This window comes from Triticum aestivum, chromosome 1B, assembly GCF_018294505.1.
Source record: "Triticum aestivum cultivar Chinese Spring chromosome 1B, IWGSC CS RefSeq v2.1, whole genome shotgun sequence".
NCBI classification, from domain to species: Eukaryota; Viridiplantae; Streptophyta; class Magnoliopsida; order Poales; family Poaceae; genus Triticum; species Triticum aestivum.
In genome coordinates, this window is record NC_057795.1 from 61460298 (window position 1) to 61483044 (window position 22747).

The 22747-nt window shown below is 45.2% G+C and overlaps 2 protein-coding genes across 3 annotated transcripts; both read left to right on the plus strand.

The window, feature by feature from the left end:
• Positions 1-1786: 1786 nt before the first annotated feature.
• Positions 1787-7340, plus strand: LOC123106812 (uncharacterized). 2 transcript variants are annotated; one of them, XM_044528866.1, is made up of 4 exons: positions 1787-2585; positions 2663-6560; positions 6740-6826; positions 6917-7340. In XM_044528866.1, the coding sequence occupies exons 1-2, from the start codon at positions 1839-1841 to the stop codon at positions 3164-3166; spliced, it is 1251 nt and encodes a 416-aa protein (XP_044384801.1). In that variant the 5' UTR covers positions 1787-1838; the 3' UTR covers positions 3167-6560; positions 6740-6826; positions 6917-7340. The 2 variants fall into 2 exon arrangements, with proteins under 2 accessions (XP_044384801.1, XP_044384793.1); XM_044528858.1 differs by having other exon boundaries at positions 2663-3165; positions 5410-6560; positions 6740-7340.
• Positions 7341-9992: 2652 nt separating this feature from the next.
• On the plus strand, positions 9993-12708 carry LOC123106830 (uncharacterized). The gene is made up of 2 exons (XM_044528874.1): positions 9993-12230; positions 12379-12708. The coding sequence occupies exons 1-2, from the start codon at positions 11616-11618 to the stop codon at positions 12415-12417; spliced, it is 654 nt and encodes a 217-aa protein (XP_044384809.1). The 5' UTR covers positions 9993-11615; the 3' UTR covers positions 12418-12708.
• Positions 12709-22747: the final 10039 nt, after the last annotated feature.

Sequence of the window (22747 nt, forward strand, 5' to 3'; positions counted from 1 at the left end):
AGTGCTTGACTGGGACGAATACGAGGATCACATGATGTGGTACGACGATGGCATCAAGCATCATCTTTGTCTGAGGCCCTAGTGGACGACAACACATGCCGAAGACCTGTTCGATGACGCCTCCGAGAATGAAGCCTACAATGAGAGCATCAGAGAGCTTCAAGGTGGGTTTAGGGAGTACGGACCACTCATAGTTGTTAATATGCGGCATGAGTGTCTGAGTCTATACTGTGTTAAAAACCTTACCTTTTAGTAAAAGAGATAGTGAAGTCTATTACTATCTCTGTATAAAAATATAAGACAACTTTGCAGTTTTATATGAACAACAAAAATATCTTATATTTTGGTATGGAAGGGAGTACATGATTTAAGATCACAACCCATATTAACTGGATGGCCCGCCTAGGGAATCTCTAGGCTCATGCCCTTAATCGTTTCAATAACTTTTCGGTGGCGACGTCTATTTCTCGCATTACGCGAGAGGAGAGGGTAACTCCTCGCCGAATCCTAGGATCTCCAGGTTGCACCTCAGCACGGCTAACCACTGCGTTGTGTTTGAGTTCATGCATAATAGGACAGGGGCGACCGATTAGAAGGGAAAGAGCCTGTTTTTATTTCTTTATTTCTTTGATGTTTTGTTGCTTCTCCGGTTTTTCATTTTTTCTTCGGGTTATTTCATTTGTTTCTTCTTTTTTTCAATTTTTTTCCTTCGGTTTACTTTGTTTCTCTTATGGTTTTTCTTTGTTTCTTTCTCTTTTTCATTCTACATTCTTACACACATGACCAATTTTTTTGAATACTTGTTCAACTTTTTTCAAACACTTGTTCAACATTTTATATATACACGATCAAGATTTTTTCAAATATTTGTTCAACATTTTTTGAAATACTTGTTCAATTTTTTTAATAATTTTTCAACATTTTTTAAATTCTTGTTCAACATTTTCCAAACAGTTGTTCAACGTTTTTCAAAAACTTGTGCAACACTTTATATATACACGATCAACATTTTTTCAAATACTTGTTCAACATATTACATATAAACGATCAACATTTTTTCAAATACTTGTTCAACATTTTTTCAAATACTTGTTTAACATTTTCTAAATTCTTGTTCAACATTTTTCAAATACTTTTTCAACGTTATATATATACACGATCAACATTTGTTTTCAAATACTTGTTCAACATTTTTTTAAATACTTGTTCAACATTTTTTTAATTCTTGTTCAACATATCACATATACACGATCAACATTTTTAATTCTTGTTCAAAAAATTTAAAACATTTGTTCAAAAAAATTCAAATACTTGTTCAACATTTTATATATACACGATCAACATTTTTTCAAATACTTGTTCAACATTTTTTCAAATACTTGCTCAACATTTCCAAATGCTTGTTCAACATTTTTGTATACATGATCGACAATTTTTTTATAAATATTTGTTCAAAATTTTTCAAATACTTGTCAATCAAATAATTTTTCAACATTTTTATACTTTTTAAGTATAAAATAAGTAAAAAAGAAAGAAAAAACGAAAAAAAAACTTGAAAAAAACACAGAAAACAGGCTGGAGTTTCCTGCGCGCATGGGCCGTCCAACTGGCGGTTCCCTTCAGTTTCAATGGGCCATCCCTTCAGTTTCGTGGCTCCTCTCGCGCGTAACGCGAGAAATAGTTGCGGCCCTTTTTGTGTCATCTAAGCCATTTTCCACTCTTCCATCGCGAGGCATCTTTTCTAATCGGATGCGGCTGTAGGCCTTGTTTATGTGTCAACGGCCCAAGGACACAAGTAGATCCACAGAGGAAACCCTCGCGCATCTCCGCCACCGACCATGGCGGGCGCTCTCGCAATCGCCGTCGCCGCCGCCGCCGCCGCCGGTTCTTACGATCGCGATTGGGCGGGGCTGCCGGAGGAAATACTCCTGATGTTCATGCGGGAGCTGGAGATCCCCGACCTCGTCCGCTCAGGTGCTGTCTGCGTCTCGTGGCATGCTGTTTACCTAGCCGTCCGCCGCCATCGCTTCCCCCTTCCGATCCCCCGGAATCAGCTGCCCTGCCTGCTCTACGCATGCCGCGATTCCGCCGCAGACGGCGCCGTCGTCCGCTGCCCCTTCACCGGCGATTCCGTCCAAGTCCCCCTTCCGCTGCCCCCGCTCACCCGCCATTCCACGGTCGGCTCCGCGCACGGCTGGCTCGTCACCGCCGACGAGGCCTCGAACCTCCACCTTCTCAATCCCATCACGGGCGCCCACGCCGCGCTCCCGCCCATCACCACCCTCCACCATGTCGAGAGCTGTACCGACGCCGAAGGCCGCCTCACGTACAATGTCAGGGCGGTGATCCGGAGCCGATCCCCTTTGACGCTCGCGAGGCCAGGGACTGCATGTACCACCGTGTCACCCTCTCCTGCAGCCCGTCGGCTGGAAGCAGTTGCATCGTGTTGCTGGTGCACATGCCGGACGGCGAGCTCTCTTACGCCCGGCTCGGCGACGAGCGGTGGACGTGGATCTCCCCTGACGACCACCAGCTCATGGGCATCAGCTGGGGCTTCATGGACTCTTTCTACAATGAGGACCAAGGTTTGTTCTATGTGCTTCGCAGCCACAGATCGGTTTTCACCCTAAATTTCAATGGGCCATCTCTTGTTGTCAAAAAGATCATGCGCAGAGATAGGAAGGGAAAGGATCCTTCTAGCATGTACATCCTGCAAGCTCCATGGGGTGATATTTTGCAAATATGGAGGTGGAGGAGCTACACTGACTCGTCAACACCTGTGGAGCTTCCTAGAGATCTGCTGGGTCACAACGAAGATGAGATAGACCGGTATATTGAGCTGAGAACAACTGAAATAGAGGTCTATAAGGTTGACCTTGAGAACCAGGCACTTGTGAAGTTGACAAGCTTAGCGAATCATGCACTATTCCTTGATTATAATAGCACCATGTGTTTTGCCACGAAAGATTTCCCAGCACTGAAGCCGAACTGTGTCTATATCACAGATGACTCTCTTGAGTATGTCAACATGTGTAACCATAACTGGCGAGAAATCGGAGTTTGGGATATAGAAAACAAGAGCCTGCAGACTTTTGATAGTGATTTGCTTACTAATTCCTGGATGAACTGGCCTTCTCCGGTTTGGATAACACCCTCCCTTTTCTAGTAAGTGACTTTTTATTAGTGATGCCATTGTAGATCTTGCACACTTGTTCTTGACTTTGATTACTGTCAATTTTGTTGTTGTATTACAGCTTAATAATTTGAGTTGTTGTCCCACAATTATGTCAATTCTCTCTATATATTAAGTTATGAACTTTTCACTATGTATCACTGCATAATTTTTGGCTTGATTATTGTCATTTTTTTGTTGTATTATAGATTAATAATTTGAGTTTTCCCCCCACAATTAAATCAATTTTCTCTATATATTAGTTCCTATGTATTAGTGGATAACAATTTTGGGTTCTGTTAACACCATTCCATTAATCTCTTGTTAGAGCCATGTAGTTTATATAAAGACCAGTCTAATTCGCATTTGGCAGCATTGTGAATGGCAATAACTTCCTATCCGTGTTTGGCACCAAAGTGAAGGATAATAATGACAACTTTCATGTGATTTAACAGAACTCTACTGACATAAGGTTTACACACTAGTATTAAGAGCTCAAAACTTTTATGCAGTGCTATGTAGGAAATAACCTGTTTTTCAACGGTAATATTCTTCAACCCGTGCAGGTGGATGTGTTAAAATTTTCAGTAATACATTAACTGTAAAGGAGGTTTATTTTAACACAAGGGCGTGCTTTTTGAAATTATTACAGCTAAAAACCATTACCGCCACTTCCTATTATGTCCAAGTTGTGGTCCTTGCCAATTTCTTCGCACCAAGTAAATCGATCTGTTGTATGCTTTGGTCCTCAGCAGTAAATGGAGTTTCTTCCTTGCCATGAGTGGTGTGGTTTGCAATCTTAAAAATGATTCAAAAATCCTGCTGAATAGCTTATTATGGAAGAATACAGATCTTGGTATTTTCATTAAAGAAAAATAACAAAATGGCAGCACAGATCAGCATCATGGTGTCAAAAGCTTTTTTTTATAAAGGATACATACAACAGTAGAATCCAGAGGAGATGACACCAAGCATGCTCCTCTTTCTGAAGCAAACTTCTTGTCTATGTACACAATGGTAGCATGGAATGGGCACTGGTAGTGCAATGCTTCCAAGGCTTTCTACTGAGCCATATATTTATGCAGTATGTACAAACCAAAGTATATAATATATGCTAAGCTTGTGGCTAGAATTGCATAACTAATCACTACATATAATTGCATAGAAACTATCACAATAGACGTGAAAGCAATACAGAGACTAACATTACTTGTTACTGCTGGGGAGTGGGGATAGTACTCATCTTTCTCCGCTGGATGCACCATCCGAGTAAAAATAGACACCATTACATTTTTCTCTACACATTATGCAATGGAACAGGGGTAATAGAAGAAAGGGTCCCATCAAAACCTTATTAAATTATTGAGTCTAGCATGTTTCTCTCTGTTTTAATTACACCATGGAACACATGAAGCAATTTATCTTGGGAGAAGGGAGTACTCCTGCAAGGCATAGTATGTATATATTATAAGGAAAACACAGTAAAATTCCAATTGAAGTAGCACCCAGACCTTTTTAGTATTTTACATTTAGGGCAAAGCAAACATGAATATCGTATTTCTAATATTTGGAATCACATCAACGCAATAAGCTACATAAATAAACATGGATATTTTTATCTTTATTGATTAACCTTGAAAATCTGTATGGATTCAGTGTTTACTAAATAGAACAAAATCTTAAAATGATTTGTACAGTTAGTGATTATCCTTGGTAGAAGTTCTGCACTATCGTTGTAAAAGGCAATCTCACTAAATATAGCAGTATCTTCTGTGTATAAACCTAACAGCATGCTCTTAACGGCTTGAACTTTTGCATGATAAAGCACAAATGCTCCAGAAAGATTGGCCAATTAGATCGCCCTGATCGTTTAGAATCATATATATAGTCACTTGCTTGAGTCATGTGGAACACCATGGCTCTCCCTGTTCTCAAATATCAGATCATCATAATGAAGCAATGATAACATACCTGAAACAAAAGATGATGGTCTATGAACAATCAAATAAGGTTCCCCTCACAGTTTAACATCCATACCTATATCCTGAACTTCCTTGATCATTGTGGAAAGCGGTGATCAATGATCTCAAGTACCAATTAATTAATCATATGAATCAATGATCACACACCTGAAACAAAAGGCAAAAATCAGATATTAGCTTGTAATCTGTGGGCGCTCCTGTTGGCAGAAAACATGAAGTGCTCCACCTCAAAGCTGACATCCCATTTCATTTCAGGAACTCAACTAGCAGAACAAGGCACACAAATTCTAATCACAAATGGATTTTTCAGCTCAATTAAACAACAATCTAGAGCTGAAGTATGTATGCATTGGACCCTAAAGACTTGAAGCCATTGAATAGCCGCTATGATGATCAGATTTCTTTTTTTGGTTCTAAGCTTCAGAAGAAGATGCGAGACTCTAATATTTTTGTTGTGGGATCTGGTGCTCTTGGATGTGAATTCTTGAAGAACTTTGCTTTAATGGGGGTTTCTTGTGTTCGTAAAGCATTTACATTATGGAAGATAGAAAACATATATGGGTAAATATGGGCTAACTATAACAGATGATAATGTCATTGAGAAAAGCAACTTGAGCCGGCAATTCTGTTTCATGATTGGAGCACTGGACAGGCAAAATCTACAGTATCCGCTATAGCTGCTAGTGCTATCAACTCCAGCTTCCATATTGATGCTCTGCAGAATCGTGCCTGTCCAGAGACTTGTTTTCAATGATGCATTCTGGGAGGGCCTTGATGCTGTCATCAATGCACTTGATAATGTCATTGAGAAAAGCAACTTGAGCCGGCAATTCTGTTTCGTGATTGGAGCACTGGACAGGCAAAATCTACAGTATCCGCTATAGCTGCTAGTGCTATCAACTCCAGCTTCCATATTGATGCTCTGCAGAATCGTGCCTGTCCAGAGACTTGTTTTCAATGATGCATTCTGGGAGGGCCTTGATGCTGTCATCAATGCACTTGATAATGTAAATGCCAGGATGTACATGGACATGGGATGCCTGTACTTCCAGAAACCACTGTTGGAATCTGGAACGCTGGGTCCAGAAACAGATGGTGATTCATGACCTTACTGAAAACTATGGAGCTTCACGAGATCCTCCTGAGAAACAGGCACCAATGTGCACAGTTCATTATTTTCCGCACAATATTGAGCATTGTCTAACGTGGGCTCGCTCAGAATTTGAGGGTCTCTGCTAGAGAAAACTCCAAATGAAGTGAACTCATTTATGTATAATCCTGCTGAATATGCTGCTGCTATGAGAAAGGCAGGTGATGCTCAAGCCAGGGCATTGTTGGAGCGTGTACGTGAATGCCTTGACAAGGAGCGATGCGATAGAAGACTGCATAGCCTGGGCAAGACTGAAGTACGATATATATCTCTACTACATGCCCCTTTGAATTCAACAATTTGTTATTGGCTTTCTTCCGCCTTCTTTTCATCTTAGCTATTTGAAGTTAAAAACTTTGATTATATTGCCAACAAATAGGGCAGTATCTTTTGTGCTCCAGATGCCATGTAATAACATTTGTTTTCTTTTGCCAGGTTTAAAGATTACTTCTCTAATCGTGTGAAGCAGCTAACATTAACATTTCCTGAAGATGCTGCCACTAGCACTGGTGCTCCTTTCTGGTATGCCCTTAAGCGTTTCCCTTGCCCGGTGCAATTCTCAGCTGTCGATTCATCTCACATTCAATTTATACTGTCTGCTTCCATATTGAGAACGGTGTCTTTTGGGATCCCCATACCGGACTGGGTGAATAACATGGATAATCCGGCCGATATAGTAAATAAGGTTGCAGTGCGTGAATTTGAGCCAAAGAGTGGGGTTAAGATTGAAACACATGAGAAGGCTACTAACCTCCAGTGCCTCAGTTGACGATGATGCTGTTATCTAAGACCTTTTAACCAAGCTGGAAGCATGTGCCAAGAGAACCTTCAGGATTCCAAATGAAGCCTATTGAGTTTTAGAAGGTTGGCCTCATTTTAACTACTTCTGATGTGTTAGAATAAGACTTTTTTTTCTTTGCCCTGGTTATTTACAAAAATCCTTACTCGTTTCACACTGAAAGCAAACATGCATAACTAATGCATAGGTGTATATTTGGTAAGAAAGAACATGAACATGGACTATGTGATTCAGTAACATTTCTTTCTGCTACTAGTAAGATTGCACGTGCAACGCACGATAGCACAATAGAACAAAAAAACTCATTAATCTAGTTAGACTTATGAACCTAGAAAACATCATATATAAACTTCCAGATGCAAGATTTAACTGAATAGTTGCAGAGAAAATATTTTGTAAGATTTTTGAACCTCTCTAGTTGCAAGTTGCAATGCATAGACAAACATGAATCTAGTCATTGTAAAAAAATGCATGGTCATCCAAAAATCCAATAGCACCAATGAGCCATAATCATCTCAAACATCAGTACACTCATATTCCATCACAAACAAGCATATTATTTTTGAAAACTTGACAGCAGTAATCCGTATTTATTAGTAGGAGCAGACAGTTTTACAACCGGATCCATACAGCAAGGCAAAGGCCCAAAACAGCAGCCAAAATCATCCTAGACAACTCTAACAAAAACATGTCCCCTCATCCTCACTAACTCTGATCATTCCCTCCAGAAAAGACTAACTCTGATCTCGAATGTGGCATCAATGATTCCCCTGTAACTTATGAGATATCATGCCAATGTACAAGTTCCAAGATATGTCCTAAAGCAACATCTTTTGAATGGCACACATAAAAATCGAGAATTCCATTGTCTACACTCATTAAGTCTACTAAGTTTTCTTTTTTTGCAATGAACTTCAGGAACTTGAGGCATCTGATTTCTGCTTGTCAATGTCAGCTTGCCACGATGTGTATGCTACAATAGAAATTCCGCTGAAAATCTAATCATCTACAACTTAAAAAATACAAATGATTAGTATATTTGGCAGACTTGAGTTGTGCAATAGTGAGACTTCCTGCCATAATAATCGGTAGTACAAAAGATGAGGAAACATCATTAATGAAAGAGGCTAAAAGAATCATGTGGGTTTTTATAGCACATATCAACCCTGACACCCTTAAAATGTTCATCACTAAAAGGACTATTAAAAATTAGGAATGCAAATTAGAGGTTCCGAATTTGCATCCTCAAATTTAAGTATAACAACCAAACAACTTATATCCTCGACAAGATAGCTTCAGTTATGATGCATCACTGTAAATCTTCACCTTTAGTCATACATCAGAATCAGAATTCATTTGTATGACCTAGCAGTGAGCTCCCAAATGCAAGGTAGCAAGCCGGGGAACAACTATCTCAAGCTTTACTTACTTCCTGAGGTGAAATAGCAGTTTCGTCAGTCCGTATAACATCCACTTTTCATCAGTTATCTAATACCATCAGGAGCAATAGAAATCTGAATATCCTTTTGCTCCTCCTTCACGTACTCAGATCCAAATATCCTCTCCTCCTAGCACACATAGAAAAGTCAGTAGGACTTGCGAAATGCAGAACTGCTTATGAGAGAGAGCGATCAAACATTTTAATCCTGAGCTCTAGTATAGTATCGTGTACATCTAAACACTGAATTACTGAACTGAATTACGTTGCAACTAATCTCACAAATTTACAACACATCGTTAATCCAAAAAATTGTACAATATATTGATATAATTTCAAAAAATTCAGACACACATGCTCTTGAATTCTAAGGCTATGACTGAATCGACTTTAAAAGACTACACGCACAAAATTCTTCAGTTTTGCAGTCACTCAACTAAAAAGCCCAGAATGTTTCATACAAACCTCAGGATCTCTTCTCCAGGCATGGTACCGCATCGCTGGCAAGGTGCGTTCCATCATGTGTATGCAGGCCCGGGCTGCCGTCCATCTCCTCGATGACACTGTAGAGGTGCATGAAATCCGGGATGCTCACCATCAATTCTACATCCACTGGCGAAACCGAAGCTTCCTTTGCCCTACACGACACACCACACACATCACACACAATTCAGCAAACTAAACCAGAAACCCCCAATTTAACTAACTCCCCACCTGAGCAAGTCCTTGGTGGACTGTGATGTGTGTGAATCCGACGGAAGAAGAAGAGAAGGACTGTGATGTGTGTGGATTGGACGGAAGAAGAAGAGAACCCCCTCGTCCGCCCTCTTCTATGGCCCTCCCGCCTAGGTAGTGCGTGAGTAGGGGTGCTGGCCGGAGGAGGAATCCAAATCGGGGAGAGGGTTCTGGCCACACGAGGCACAAGACACATCCACAACAATCTCGCTAGATCCAAGCCCAACCACAACACCAATCCAGCGCGCGGTGTGGCCTCGTTCGCTACCATCGCTGCGGCAAGTTACCGACCCGACGGTCATCGCACGGGATCGAGGAGCAGTTACACGCGTGCACCGCCATGCGGCAATCCTCGAGGTCCTCCTCGCCGATGTGATGAGCACCGTCAACGTCAGCGGACATGAGGACGGGAGAGGAGTTGACGATCCCGTGTTAGGGGCGCGGCCGAGCATCTGGAGCACTGAGCGGACAGGGGAGGCCGAGCATCTGGAGCGGGCAGCGGAGCATCAGGAGCACTGAGCTCGCGGCAGTCTTGATCCTCGCCGGTGAGCGCCCGGTCGAGCACCACGTGCAGCCTACTCCCGCGCCCCCACCGGGCCTGGAGACAGTTGAGGCGGCTACCTCCTTCGAGGAGTGCGTCTGGAAGTGTGAGGCCTGCCGGGGGTGGGCGAGAGGAGGCGGCGGAGGGTGAGTCAGAGCGGGGCGACGGAGAGGAGATGGTGGTCCCGTGGGAGAGGTAAGCGGGCAAGGGGAGGGAGCAGTTTTTTTTTTTTTGGAGAAAGAGGTGGAGAGAAACAAGGAAGATTAGCTTCGATTGTTTCCGCAATTAAGGGGATCATGGAAGGAAAATCACGGACTAATTCATTCCACAAATCAGGCAGGATGGGCCGCCGGGATCGAAGGATGGGGAGTGCGGACGATTGACAGACTATAGCGTCTGCTTGGCAGAACATTTGATCTGAGTCGTTGATCTGGTTGGTTGGTCATTGACGTAATACGGACGGTAGGATGTGTTTAAGTTAATTTAATCGAAGGGTCCTGATTATCCCGTGTACAGTTTGTTGTGTGGCTTTAGGGGAGTTTATGTTTGCTCTTTTAATAGTAGTATAGATGCATTGAGTTATACTCCCTCCGTTCCTAAATATAAGTCTTTTTAGAGATTCAATATGAACTACATACGGATGTATGTAGACGTATTTTAGAATGTAGATTCATTCATTTTGCTTCGAATGTAGTCCATATTGGAATCTCTAAAAAGACTTATATTTAGGAACGGAGGAAATAGAACCTAGTTGCTAGTATCTATTTTCTCCCTTGTTGTTAGTAATAATCTACTCTCCACTTCTGTCCAGATACATTGAGGATAAGTAACTTCGCAGTTCTTCGAGAACGAGTTTTTTTTTTGTATGCTCCTCTCCACCTAACCTTCCATGTTGGTTTATAGATGACGAGTGTGCAAAGAATTCCTGTGGAGAGATGTTTGAAATATGCCTCGTGATCCTTTATGGTGTTAGCGGCCATCTCCATAGTGTTTTGTGTGTGTCCTTCCGCTCTGTTGTTGCATAGCGTTTTTTGGGCTACGCAAAAACGTTTTTGACCATGTTGGGGTTTTTGGGCAGCTATTGGAGAGGTTTTTTGGCCTCCAGAAGCCTAAAAAGGCAGGGTTGCCTTACTGTTGGAGAATGCTCTTATGAGCATGGTTACCATATCCAGTTTTGTATGGCATGCACGGTTTTAGGTTGTCAATTCGACTACCGAAGCGCGTCCTGCACGTCATTAAAAACATATCCTTAGTTTCGCTGTCGAATGAAGCTTTAAAGTATTTTTTTCTGTTTTTATATGATCATTCAACATGAAGGTATACACATCAGCATTTCATGGTATGCACTTTTTTCTCTAGCAGAAAGGTACACTAAAACATTAGTTAAAAACGGTGATCCATACAATGGACTAGAGGGAAAATTCATAGAGAAATGGAGTGTACACACACGAAAGTCCACATAAAACGGCAAAACACCGTTTCATAAATACTCCCAAAAAAGACATAAATAATCCCCAAAAAGACATAAAGCAGAGGGGGAAACCTCAATGTACCCCCCCCGGGGTAGTGTTGAATTCACGCATACACACGCTCCCCCCATTACTTATTCACCAACGACACATCCATTTATTTCCCCTTTAGCCCACGCTTTTAACGCCGCAGGCAAATCCACCCTCGTCCTCGTCGTATCTCAGATCTCGTCCTCACCGCATCACAACATACCCCTCTCATTGCCGCCGCGGCCAGATCTAGAGCGGCTGCAAAAGCGGCGATTGTGGGCGCGATATCGCCCTTGGCCATGGTGAACTCAGCGGAGTCGCCGCCTGCGGCTTTCCCATCGGATCTCAGCAAGGAAGGCGGCATTACGGAGGCGGGGGGTGGGGCCGCGGAGGTAGTTACAACGTCGTCGAGCGCCCACCGCGGGAGGTTGATGTCGCTACCATCAATTCTCAAGCCCTGGGGGAGCCAACGGCTGCTGCGGTGTGTTCATGTCAACCGCCATGGCGAAGCCATCGCCCCGGACACGGGATCCTCCTCTTATCAGCAATATGAGGTCAGCGAGAGGCTACAGCTTGGCCTCGGCAAGGTGGCAGAGGCGTCGGGGGCCGACAACCCCGCAGTCGACAAGTACCCTGAGGTCACGAAGGCGATTTCTCCAGAGCCGTTGAAGGCACGCCGTGGCCGCCCGCGTCGCCTTGCTATGCCATCCCTCGCGGCCACGACTGTCGCGAGTGCATCGCCGCAGGCATTCGAGCGCGAGCGGCGGTCGATCCGCGCAGATGCACTCAAGAGGCCACGATTCTCCGTATCACTCTCCGCAGAGGAGATTGAGGAAGACATCTACGGCCTCACCAGCGCACTCCCGCGTAGCCGCCCTCGCGGTCGGCCCTGCAAAGTGCAAAAGCAGATCGATGTGAGTTCCCGTGCTTCCTCTGCTTCCTCTGCTCCCTCCCCCGACCCCCTTACATTCCAGCCCCTGCCGCTCCTCCCTAGGTACCCGTTTTTAATTCCATAAACGCTCCTGCCCCCAACTGCTATTTCCCGGCGCGCGGTTATCGCAGATCAACATGGAGTCCTACCGGGTGTCGGACAATCGCTGACCCTGTCAACTCAACAAGCGCCTCCACCCAAGAGTAAGCAAGCAAAGTGAATTCAAGGATCACAATTCACATTCAATTCGGTGCTGCCATTGTTAGCTGCATAATCCATCGATTAATTGTTCAGATAGAGTCAGAGTTGGTATGTATGGATCCCACCAGGAAACTAGTTGTAAGCAGCAAGTGATGACCTGTTAGTGATTTTTAATTTTGAGTTGTACTCAGTGATATTCATTTCTGTAATAGCACTAGTGGTTCGTTACTTTGGTGTACTAGTAATTGCATTGCTCTTGATGCTCGAGTTAGTATGTTCGTTGATGCTAGTACATTCGTTCACATACATCCCTATTGCAATCTCAATGCTAGTACCAGCTTCAGTGCATACAATTTCTTGCTATTTTTTCTCTAGAAGATGTGTTCTGCTAGCTAACTGTTGTGGCGAGTGCCAGTACTGCTTGGTCGCGTTGTAGCTGGTTGACATGTGGGGCCGGGACCAAAAGGTTTTGAAAACCCTGGCACCGCGTGGCCTTGCCAGTGGGTGCTGCGTAGTTCGTCACTTGCTTCCTGATTCCTCGTGAGGTTGGCATGTCTGGGAAACCCGAGTGAGGTAATTGAATGACATACATGTATCCAAACCTTTGGTGGTCCTTATCGTCGTCCTGGAGCGTCCCAGAGTTCGATGACGCCGCATGGTTCATGCGCTTTCTGGGTGTGAGTGGGGCTGATGGATGGGCACAGTTCGTGCACGTGTTTTTTATGGGATCAAGGGGGGTTATTTCTTTGTTCTACCAGAGCGACTATTCCTACAGTTTTCATGTCTTTTGTGACAATACTATGTTTTGCACTTCCAAACCTATCAGATTCATTTGTTATTCGTATTCCTAATACCTTTGATTCATCTCAAGTCATTTATTGTCTATTTGAAATGATGTATTTCATAATAAATTTCCATGCAACTCGACCCAAAAGATTTGTAGCATATCTCCAGCCCAAAATAGGCGGCATGAATTTCAAACGATTTAACTAAGGCTCGCAAATGAATCAAACTTCTAATCTTGCCCCTCTAAATCGTGGTGGAGAGTAATTATAGGCAATCTATGTGAGGAGACGATTAATGATCTAGCTTTTACATCCGATGTGTTCTCTCTCGTCACATCTCACACTGTTCCCTCTCTCAGTTCTACTAAAAAAAGGGCTATAGTTAATATGGACATTAATAACGCACCACATATGTGATGCACCACTGCTATATAGCAGTGGCGCACCATGTGTAGGTACGCCACTACTAACAAATTCTTTCTTTTCAAAACTAGTGGCGCACCACACACCCTGTGCGCCACTACTAACAAATTTTTATTTTACCTTTTTTCAAAACTAGTAATGGCGCACCGTGGTTGTGATGCGCTATTACTAGTTCAAACTAGTAATGGCGCACCACAACCACGGTGCGCCACTACTAATAATTATTTTTTTATTTTTTTGCAAAACTAGTAATGGCGCACCACGTAACAGGTGCGCCATTAGTAACCAGGGTTACTAATAGAGCATTATTAGGTGGTGCGCCATTGGTAACCTGAGAGTGGCTAGATATTTTAGACAACCACCTACCACACTCACTTTCCCCACTTCATTCTCTCCACCTCCTCCTCCAAGCTTGTCTCGGCTGCCTCCTTCTCACCTCATTTGCACCATAGGTTCACCCAAATTAAGTGGTTAAATTTCCTTTTTTTGATAGGTAACTAAGGGGAAAGCTTCTTTATGTTGTAGATCTACTTTTTTCTCCCTCCAACAACGTGCACATGCACTTTTTATGGCATAGATCTACGTATGTTTGTGGTGTTGCATATGTTTGTGGTGTTACATATGCTTGTGTTTGCAGGTACCGGTATTTGAAATGCGATAGTTGCCAATATTTTGCCAGAATGTTGATTCATTTCCGTTTCGGCGAGAATTTGGCACTATGCATTCTTTTTGGTCCTATTTTTAGGCAAAGTCATGCCAAAAAATTTCTTGGTTCTAAAATATTGTTTTGCTCTACCCCGCAGGCGACCATGGTCCGCACGACGACTGACGGCATTGTGAATAGGTTTTTGAGCTCCGCGAAGGCTGAGATGCTTCAAAAGAACGAGACGGAGATAAGATTTCCGTGTCGAAGATGCAAGCTGAAGAGCCTTATGGTCCCGGATTTCGTACAGGTGCGGGACCACCTGCTCTTGCGTGGTTTCATGGATGGTTATCGGTGGCAAGGTGATGAAGATGATTACGAAGTCGTCCATGGCGGCCGGGTAAGAAATGAGGAAGGGCAGCAAGACAACCGCGGCGAGGGCGGACGAGAAGACGAAGAATCTCCAGGACATGATCATGAAGTAGATGCAGTACACAGTCATCATGTAGAAGATGTCGGACGTGATGATAAGGAAGATATGCCAGAGCAGACGAAGGGCATGATCATGAAGATGAAGATGTTGGAGCAGACGACGATGGACCATCGATGGGCTAGGTGCAGGACCCTCATATTCAAGAGGTGCTTCTCAAGCAGACAGATAACGCAAGAGCTGCCACCTGAGAGAAAGCCAACCTGGACCAACTTGAGATAGACGCGGTTACTCCATTGTATGAAGGATGCAGACCCGAGGATGCCCGCCTGAAAGTAACGCTCATGGCTCTGGAGATGAAGGTAAAACACAAAATGACCGACGCATGCTTCGACGAGAACATGTCATTCTGGCACGAACGTCTTCCCAAGGGGAACAAGTGCCCGACCAGTTTCGAGGAGGCGAAGAAAATCGTGTGTCCTTTGGATTTACCGCACGTGAAATACCATGTGTGCATGAACGATTGCATCATTTATCGGGACGAGCACGCGGAGTCTACCATATGTCCGATGTGCGACGTCACTCGATACAAAAAGAGGAAGAAAGCTCCTCAAAAAGTGGTGTGGTACTTTCCGATCACTCCTTGTCTGCAGCGGTATTTCGCGGACCCTAAGGTAGCAAAGCTCCTACGTTGGCACGCGGATAGGGAGGAGAAGAAGCGAGAAGATGACGGAAATGATCCGGAGATAAATAAAAAAGACAAGATGCTGAGTCACCCTAAGGATGTGAGCCAGTGGCAAGCGTTGAACTTCGAACACCCAAAATTTGGGGACGATCCAAGGAACATCGTGCTGGGCGCGAGCACCGATGGAGTCAATCTGTTTGGCAGCCAGAGAAGCACACATAGCACCTGGCATGTGTTTGTGTGAATGTACAACCTCCCCCCTGGTTGTGCATGAAGAGGAAGTACATTCACATGAGTATGCTAATTGAAGGGCCGAAACAACCAGGGAACGACATCAATCTGTATCTGGGGCTGCTGAAAGAGGAGCTAGACACACTGTGGAAAATGCCAGCCCATACGTGGGACGCTGCAGAGAAAGAATATTTTCCTATGAGAGCCGCACTGCTCACAACGGTGCACGACTATCTCGGTTACGGATATGTCGCAGGGCAGGTGGTTCACGGATTTTCTGGATGCGTCAGGTGCATGGATGACACAATGTATCGCCAGCTAGAAAGAGATCCCGGGTCTTCGAAAATCGTGTTCATGGGACATCGAAGGTGGCTTCGCGACGAGGACTCGTGGAGAAAACGCAAGGATCTGTTCGATGATGAAATCGAACCCCAAAGACGCCCGCGTACGAGGAGCGGCGAGGAAATAGACGAGCTGTTGAAAAATTGAAAAGAGTGCCCGGAGCCGGGAAAGAAGCGAAAGGCACGAGAGCCACTGCTGAAGATATGGAAAACGAGGTCTGTTTTCTGGGACTTGCCGTACTGGAAGATCCTCCGTGTGCCTCATAGCCTTGATGTCATGCATATCACGAAGAACATGTGCGAGAGTCTGCTTAGTACCCTGCTCAACATGCCAGAGAGGACCAAAGATGGGCCGAAAGCAAGGGCATACTTGAAATCAATGGGCATCAGGGAGGAGCTTCACGCTAAAAATGACGATGATGAGGCGAAGGACACGAAAAGTCGTCGCAAAGGCAAAAAGGCCAAGAAGATCGGAAATGACTTCCCTCCCGCGTGCTTCACTCTAAGTCAGGAGGAGATCGAGCAGTTTTTCACCTGCCTCGTAGGAGTAAAACTTCCTTACGGTTATGCGGGGAAGATAAGCAGACACCTAGACTCAGCGAAGCAGAAGTTCAGCGGGATGAAGTCTCACGACTGTCACGTGCTGATGATGCAGATACTTCCAGTTGCAATCCGTGGGATCATGGACGCGCACGTCCGTGAAACGTTTTTTGGCCTACGCAACTTTTTTGACGTCATCTTTCGGAAGTCGATTGGTGTGTGGCAACTCAGAAGGCTACAGGAAGAGATCATGGTGATACTATGCGAGCTTGAGATGTACTTACCGCCCGCATTCTTCGATGTTATGGTGCATCTGCTGGTCCATATCGTGGAGGATATCATCCAACTCGGGCCGACGTTCCTGCACAGCATGATGCCCTTCGAAAGGATGAATGGTGTCATCAAAGGATACATTCGCAACATGTCACGTCCAGAGGGAAGTATAGCCAGGGGCTTTCTGACCTAAGAGTGCATCTCCTACTGCACGAATTATCTAGGCATCGAGAACCCCGTTGGTCTCCACGTCAACAGGCACATCGGCAGGCTCGCTGGATGGGGTCACCGTGAGGGTCCTACTGCACGAACGATACAAGTTCCCCGATGACGTCGCAAACACACGCCTCTTAGGGAATAAAGTGAACGGTGCCGCCCTTACGAAGATGAGCACGGCCCTAGCTACTTGGAGAGCTGCGGTGAGGAGAAGAATTCTAAGAGGTGATAGTTATGAGAAGATCAAGGAGACAAATCCTTCGATCATCAAAGATGACTACAAGGAGTTCAAGATCAAGTGCGAGAGCAACGTAACCGTGGAATCAAGTCAGTGGGGGAAAGATATGCGGGACTTGAACTTAGGGGTCCACAAACTCGGTCCCGGCGGTTACAGAGTGGCGGAACCTATATGGGACAAGGAGGACGCAGAGCGTGCCGAGCAAGGCCTACCGCCCCTCTTCGGTAAATACCGTGGCAAGCAGACCAGGAACTATGTCAGGGCCCGGTACAAGGTGGACCCGGTAACAAAGGAGCTTACCACGGATCTGAAGACCAAGGCGCTTGAGCTTGTTCTGGTAAGGAATACACCCCCGCGTAATTAGCTCCATATGGTTGTATTCTAATTAATGAAGCCAAATTTCTAAATGGTTCACGTTCCTTCCGCTGGACACTGAAAGCAGTAGCGCGGGGGCGTCTCAGAGCTCCCCTTGGGACATCACTTTAAATAGGGCGTTGAACGTAATGAAAAACAAGGATAAGTTCAGTAAGCCGTCGTCAGCTGGTCGTGTGGCCGGCAAAGGCTTGTCCGTGAAATGGTCGGAATACTATAACGTTGGTGGGCGAAAGGAGAGAAAGACCAACTCGGAAAGCCAGGAGCGCGAGGTTCAAGAACTCAAGGCACAAGTGGCACGGATTCCGGAGATGGTCCAAGAGCAAGTGCGAGACCAACTGGGAGCGACGATCACCACCATTGTGCCTACCTTGATTGAGGGGCTGCAGGCATGGATTGCGGGTGGCCAACAGGGGCCGCCCCCGATTCCCAGCTTCACGGCTAGCAACTCGCACAACGCGCCGACGGCGCCATTGGTGTCTCCGGCGGAGGCGGTATTGGTGTCTCCGGCGCCGGCGCGGGCATTGGAGCTTAATGCACCCGGGTGCGGGAAGAATACGTCGGCCGGCACCTCGGCAGCAAGTGGCCCCTCCGTCACTTACACGCCCGCCGTTGGCGGTGCCTCGACATTAGCCGAGCTCGACGCCATCACGGTAACTAAGCCTCTCGGCCGATGACTTCATCTCCTTGCCTTTGACTGGGCATCCCTAACGCCCTACATGTTATCACAGGGCGTCGCCGACGTTACATGCACTCTCCTACACTTCATGGGCGGCGAGTTGATCGATGTCGCCAAGGGCAGAATCGTTCAACCGGGCAACCCCGTGTTCCACGGTAATCTGATGCCACCCACCGTGTATAGGGTTCAACTGGTTCGGGTGCTGCCGGGCTACGACGACTTGTTACCTCCGTTTCGACCCGCTCGGGCCGACGAAGATGATGTGATGACCCTCAGCGCCTGCTTAAGTTGGCCCCTGCTTTGGCCAAAGAGCCAGATTCATTTGGGGGCGGGGGACACCACCCCACAGACAACACCGCTAGTCGTGCCGGCGCCAAGCCATGGCAAGACCGCCACAACGCTACCAGACATGCCGGACATGCATATGGCACAGGATCTGGACATGCATATGGCACAGGATCCGGACGATGACGGTACATTTCCCAACGTCGATAAGTACTTCAACGAACATGAGTACGGTGATGAATTCTTGGGGCCTCCTTCTCAAGAACCCAACCCTGCAAAAGACGACCGTGATCTAGCTGGTACCGCGAAGAAACCCAATTGCAACAGGCGTCGTCTGGCGTTCAGTTCTCAGGAGACGCCTCCAGCTGCCGCCTTCACCGAGCCTCAGATAGACGAGATGCGAAATATTATCAGCCCCAACACACTCAATAAGGCGGTCTCTGAGTAGAACTCGATCCCATTACAGCAGAAGAAGAAGGGACGGAAAAGAAGGAATAACAAGGGTGCGAGCCAGCCGGCACCGAGTACGATCCGTGCTTAGGACGGGCCACCTTCACCTAAAGATATCTCGAGGAGGGTGCATGTGGCGGGTAGGCCAATGCTACCGACTAATCTGCTCAATGCTGCAACCGGTGCTATGCGGAGTCTGCATGACAGTGTTCTTTCTTTGGAGAAGCGGCGTCTCTTCGAGAATGATGTGGCGTACCCGATTTTCATGGCCAAGGTGTCAGAGGGCAATGGCTTTGTCGATAGCACCATCGGGGGTATGATCGTCCTGCGGTTTGATGACATCTTTGCTATGTTTAACCTTCATCCGCTGCACTACACCTTCATTCGGCTATTTTCGCTGAGTATGGAGATGCGGGTCATTAGAGACTAGACCCCAGACATCGTGATAGTCGACCCCTTCTATATGCGTGCCAAGATCTTGGGCAGTGCTAGGGACCGGCAAGTCGCGAGTTCTTACCTCGAAGGCGTCATTCTGGCAAACCTAGATAAGGATAACTTCCTCGTGCCTTACTTTCCCGAGTAAGTCATCCCCTCACCGCCCCGTAACATATGATTTCTTAGATTTCGATCGTTCTTTTTTTTCTAACATTCCGTGTTTTGTGCAGAGGCGCACATTGCACACTCATCCTCTTAAGCCTAAAATATTCCATGGCCACGTATTTCGACTCGGATCGTCAATTGAAGAAAGACTACACAAATATCAAGAAAGTTCTTGATGAAGCTCTCCCCGGCTACGCCAGATCTGGAGGCACCTTCAGCAGGCCAATTCGTAGGTACAGCAAGCACGTGTTCACCCACAAATACGACATTCCCCTGCATCAAGCAGCCGCCTGGCGGTCAGAAGGATGCCTACTACGCCCTCCATCACATGCGGGCGATCGTACGGGACCATAATCACCTTCTGCTACCAAATAATCTCAAAGATTGGGCCGCACGCTTGTCGGCAATCCAGGACGTGGACATCAGACAAGAATTCTTTCGCATCCAGTCGGAGTTTGCGGAAATCATCCATCAAGATGTCCTTCGTACCTCGGGGCAGTTCTACCTCAGATATCAACCGTCCAACAGTGAGATAGAAACAACGCTACAAATGCAGGCTAACAAAGACCGCGATTTCATGACCATCATGATAGACGGCGGCTTCATCCATGCTCCGGTCCCTGAGTCGAGTCGAAAATAGTGATGCTATGTAGTTCTAAAATATTGATTAGCTCATGTTGTAATTAAACTTTAATGAACTTGTATGTCTCTTTAGTTTTGACAGTCGTTCAACTTATATGTAATTGATGCTATTTATTAGTAGGACCATGAATCATGCTATTTAATGTGTTGCTTTTCTCTTCCGATCCTTTTGTTGCATACTTATATATTGCTTATGTATTATCTGTGAATTGCTACTAACTTTTTGTTTGTCTAGTGCATAGAGATGCCGTCGTATGTCGTGTACAAGGGTAAGATTCCCGGAGTCTACTATGATTGGGAGGAGTGTCGGAGACAGGTTCACCGTTTCAGCGGTAACAGTTACAAAGGATACACCACTAGGGTGGAGGCGGAAGCTAGATACGCGCGCTATCTAGCAGGAGAGAGGAGGGAGCGTTGGAGGAACCGGATGAAGACCAGTTTTATCGTGATGATGCTCATCGTGATGATCGCAACTCTCTTCTATGTGATGGTAGTTTAGATGATCGATATCGACTTATAATGTGAAGACAATTTCGCTACTCGCGGTCTCGAGACTTGTAATGTTCTAACTTTGTTCGGTATTTTGAATTCGGAGACTAATATGATGAATTGTATTCAGAGACTAATCTTCTGTTGTATTCGATAAATCTATTGTTTATATGTTGTGCTGTCTATATTCTGTGCAGTAATATATTTTGTAACATGTGCAAATATTAGAAAAGAAAAAAATCCTAATATTCATACTAGTGGCGCATCATACTGCACTTTAGTGACGCACTGTAATAAACACACTAGTGGCGCATTAACTAGAAGTGCGCCATTAGTAACCCAGAGCACAAGGTAAATATGGCCCCCTGGGAGGCATATTAATGGCGCACCGTTTGACATACTAATGGCGCACTTTCAGGTGCGCCGCTATTGTCTAGTATACTAGTGGCGCACCAGGGGTGCACCTAGTGGCATGATGATAGTGACGCACCTGTAGTGCGCCATTAATGGCCAAAGCAGGTGCGGCACTAATTAGCCTTTTCCTAGTAGTGAGACACATTAGTCCCAGTTTGATTTTGGCCCAGTACCTCTATCCGGATTTATTAGCCCCCCTTGTATTTTGGATTCAACTTTGACTTTCTTATGACTAGAAAATACAAAGTATATTTTATAAAAAGCATATTGTTAGATTTGTATTTGAAAGAGATTTTTCATGATATATTTCGTGTGACATATAAGTTAAATTTTATTAGTTAAAACTCATGGTCAAACTTTGACCAAAAATAAAAGGGAGCCTAATAAACCCCGAACAGAGAGAGTACAATGGTGGCTTGCCTGCGCCAATCCATGGGAGGTGGATAAAGGTGAGTTTGAATCCATGAGAGAAGAGAAATGACATTTTACTAATATTTGAAGAAATGTTGAATGTCATTTTACTAATATTTAACAGATTTAATGACACCATAATTGTGATGATTCCGAATGTAAACTCACCGGAGTTACTGTCACAATTCCGACCTATAAGCTTGTGTAATGTATTGTATACAATTGTGGCGAAGGCACTGTCCAATCGCCTCAAAGTGGCGCTGCCTTTTATAATCTCGGAGGAGCAAAGTGCCTTCGTTCCCGGAAGGTTGATAATGGACAATATTTTTATGGCATATGAATGTGTGCACGCCATTAGGGCACACAAGAGGAGGAAACCATTATGTGCGGTAAAGCTAGATATGATGAAGGCGTATGATAGGGTAGAACAAGATTTCCTTAAGCAAATGTTGATGAAGTTTGGCTTCTCTAGTCACTGGACGGAGATGGTCATGAGGTGTGTTAAAACAACAAAATTCTCTGGAAAGATGAATGGAGGACTCTCCAACAGTTCTGTCCCTTCAAGAGGGCTTCGGCAGGGAGACCCCCCTATCCCCATATCTTTTTCTTTTTTGTGTGGAGGGTTTTCGGCGCTGCTAAGGAATGCACAAAGGGAAAGGGAAATAAAGGGAGTATTGTTTGGGAGCAACGGCCCCATTGTTACTCATCTTCTCTTTGCAGATGATAGCGTGGTGTTTCTAGAGGGAACTCAACAAAACTTTGCTTCACTCCGAACCATTCTCCAGGACTATGAGGTTGCCTCGGGTCAGAAAGTTAACTTGCAGAATTCATCAATATTTTTTTGGTAAGGGGAGCACGGAGGAGAGTAAAGAGGACCTCAAACGGGTGATTGGGATAGCTTCTGAGGCCTTAAGTGAGAGATACTTGGGGCTCCCTACGGTGGTGGGGAGATCCAAGGACGGGACTTTCAAATATGTCAGTGAGAGTGCACGTGGGAAGGTGGCAGGATGGAGGGGCCAAGGGCTCTCTAAGACAGCAAGGGAGGTACTTGTCAAGTCTGGGCTCCAATCTACGCCAACTTTTACTATGAGCTGCTTTCAACTCACCAAGAAAATGTGCAGGAACCTTTCTTCTATCTCTTCGAACTTTTAG

What these genes read in the sequence shown, in the direction of transcription:
- LOC123106830 (XM_044528874.1), top strand. Translation starts at nt 11,616, where the DNA reads ATGGTGAACTCAGCGGAGTCGCCGCCTGCGGCTTTCCCATCGGATCTC. An exon ending in AAGTGCAAAAGCAGATCGAT is followed by an intron (nt 12,231 to 12,378) that starts GTGAGTTCCCGT and finishes CGGTTATCGCAG; the next exon opens with ATCAACATGGAGTCCTACCG.
- LOC123106812 (XM_044528866.1), top strand. Translation starts at nt 1,839, where the DNA reads ATGGCGGGCGCTCTCGCAATCGCCGTCGCCGCCGCCGCCGCCGCCGGT. An exon ending in TTTCTACAATGAGGACCAAG is followed by an intron (nt 2,586 to 2,662) that starts GTTTGTTCTATG and finishes GTTGTCAAAAAG; the next exon opens with ATCATGCGCAGAGATAGGAA.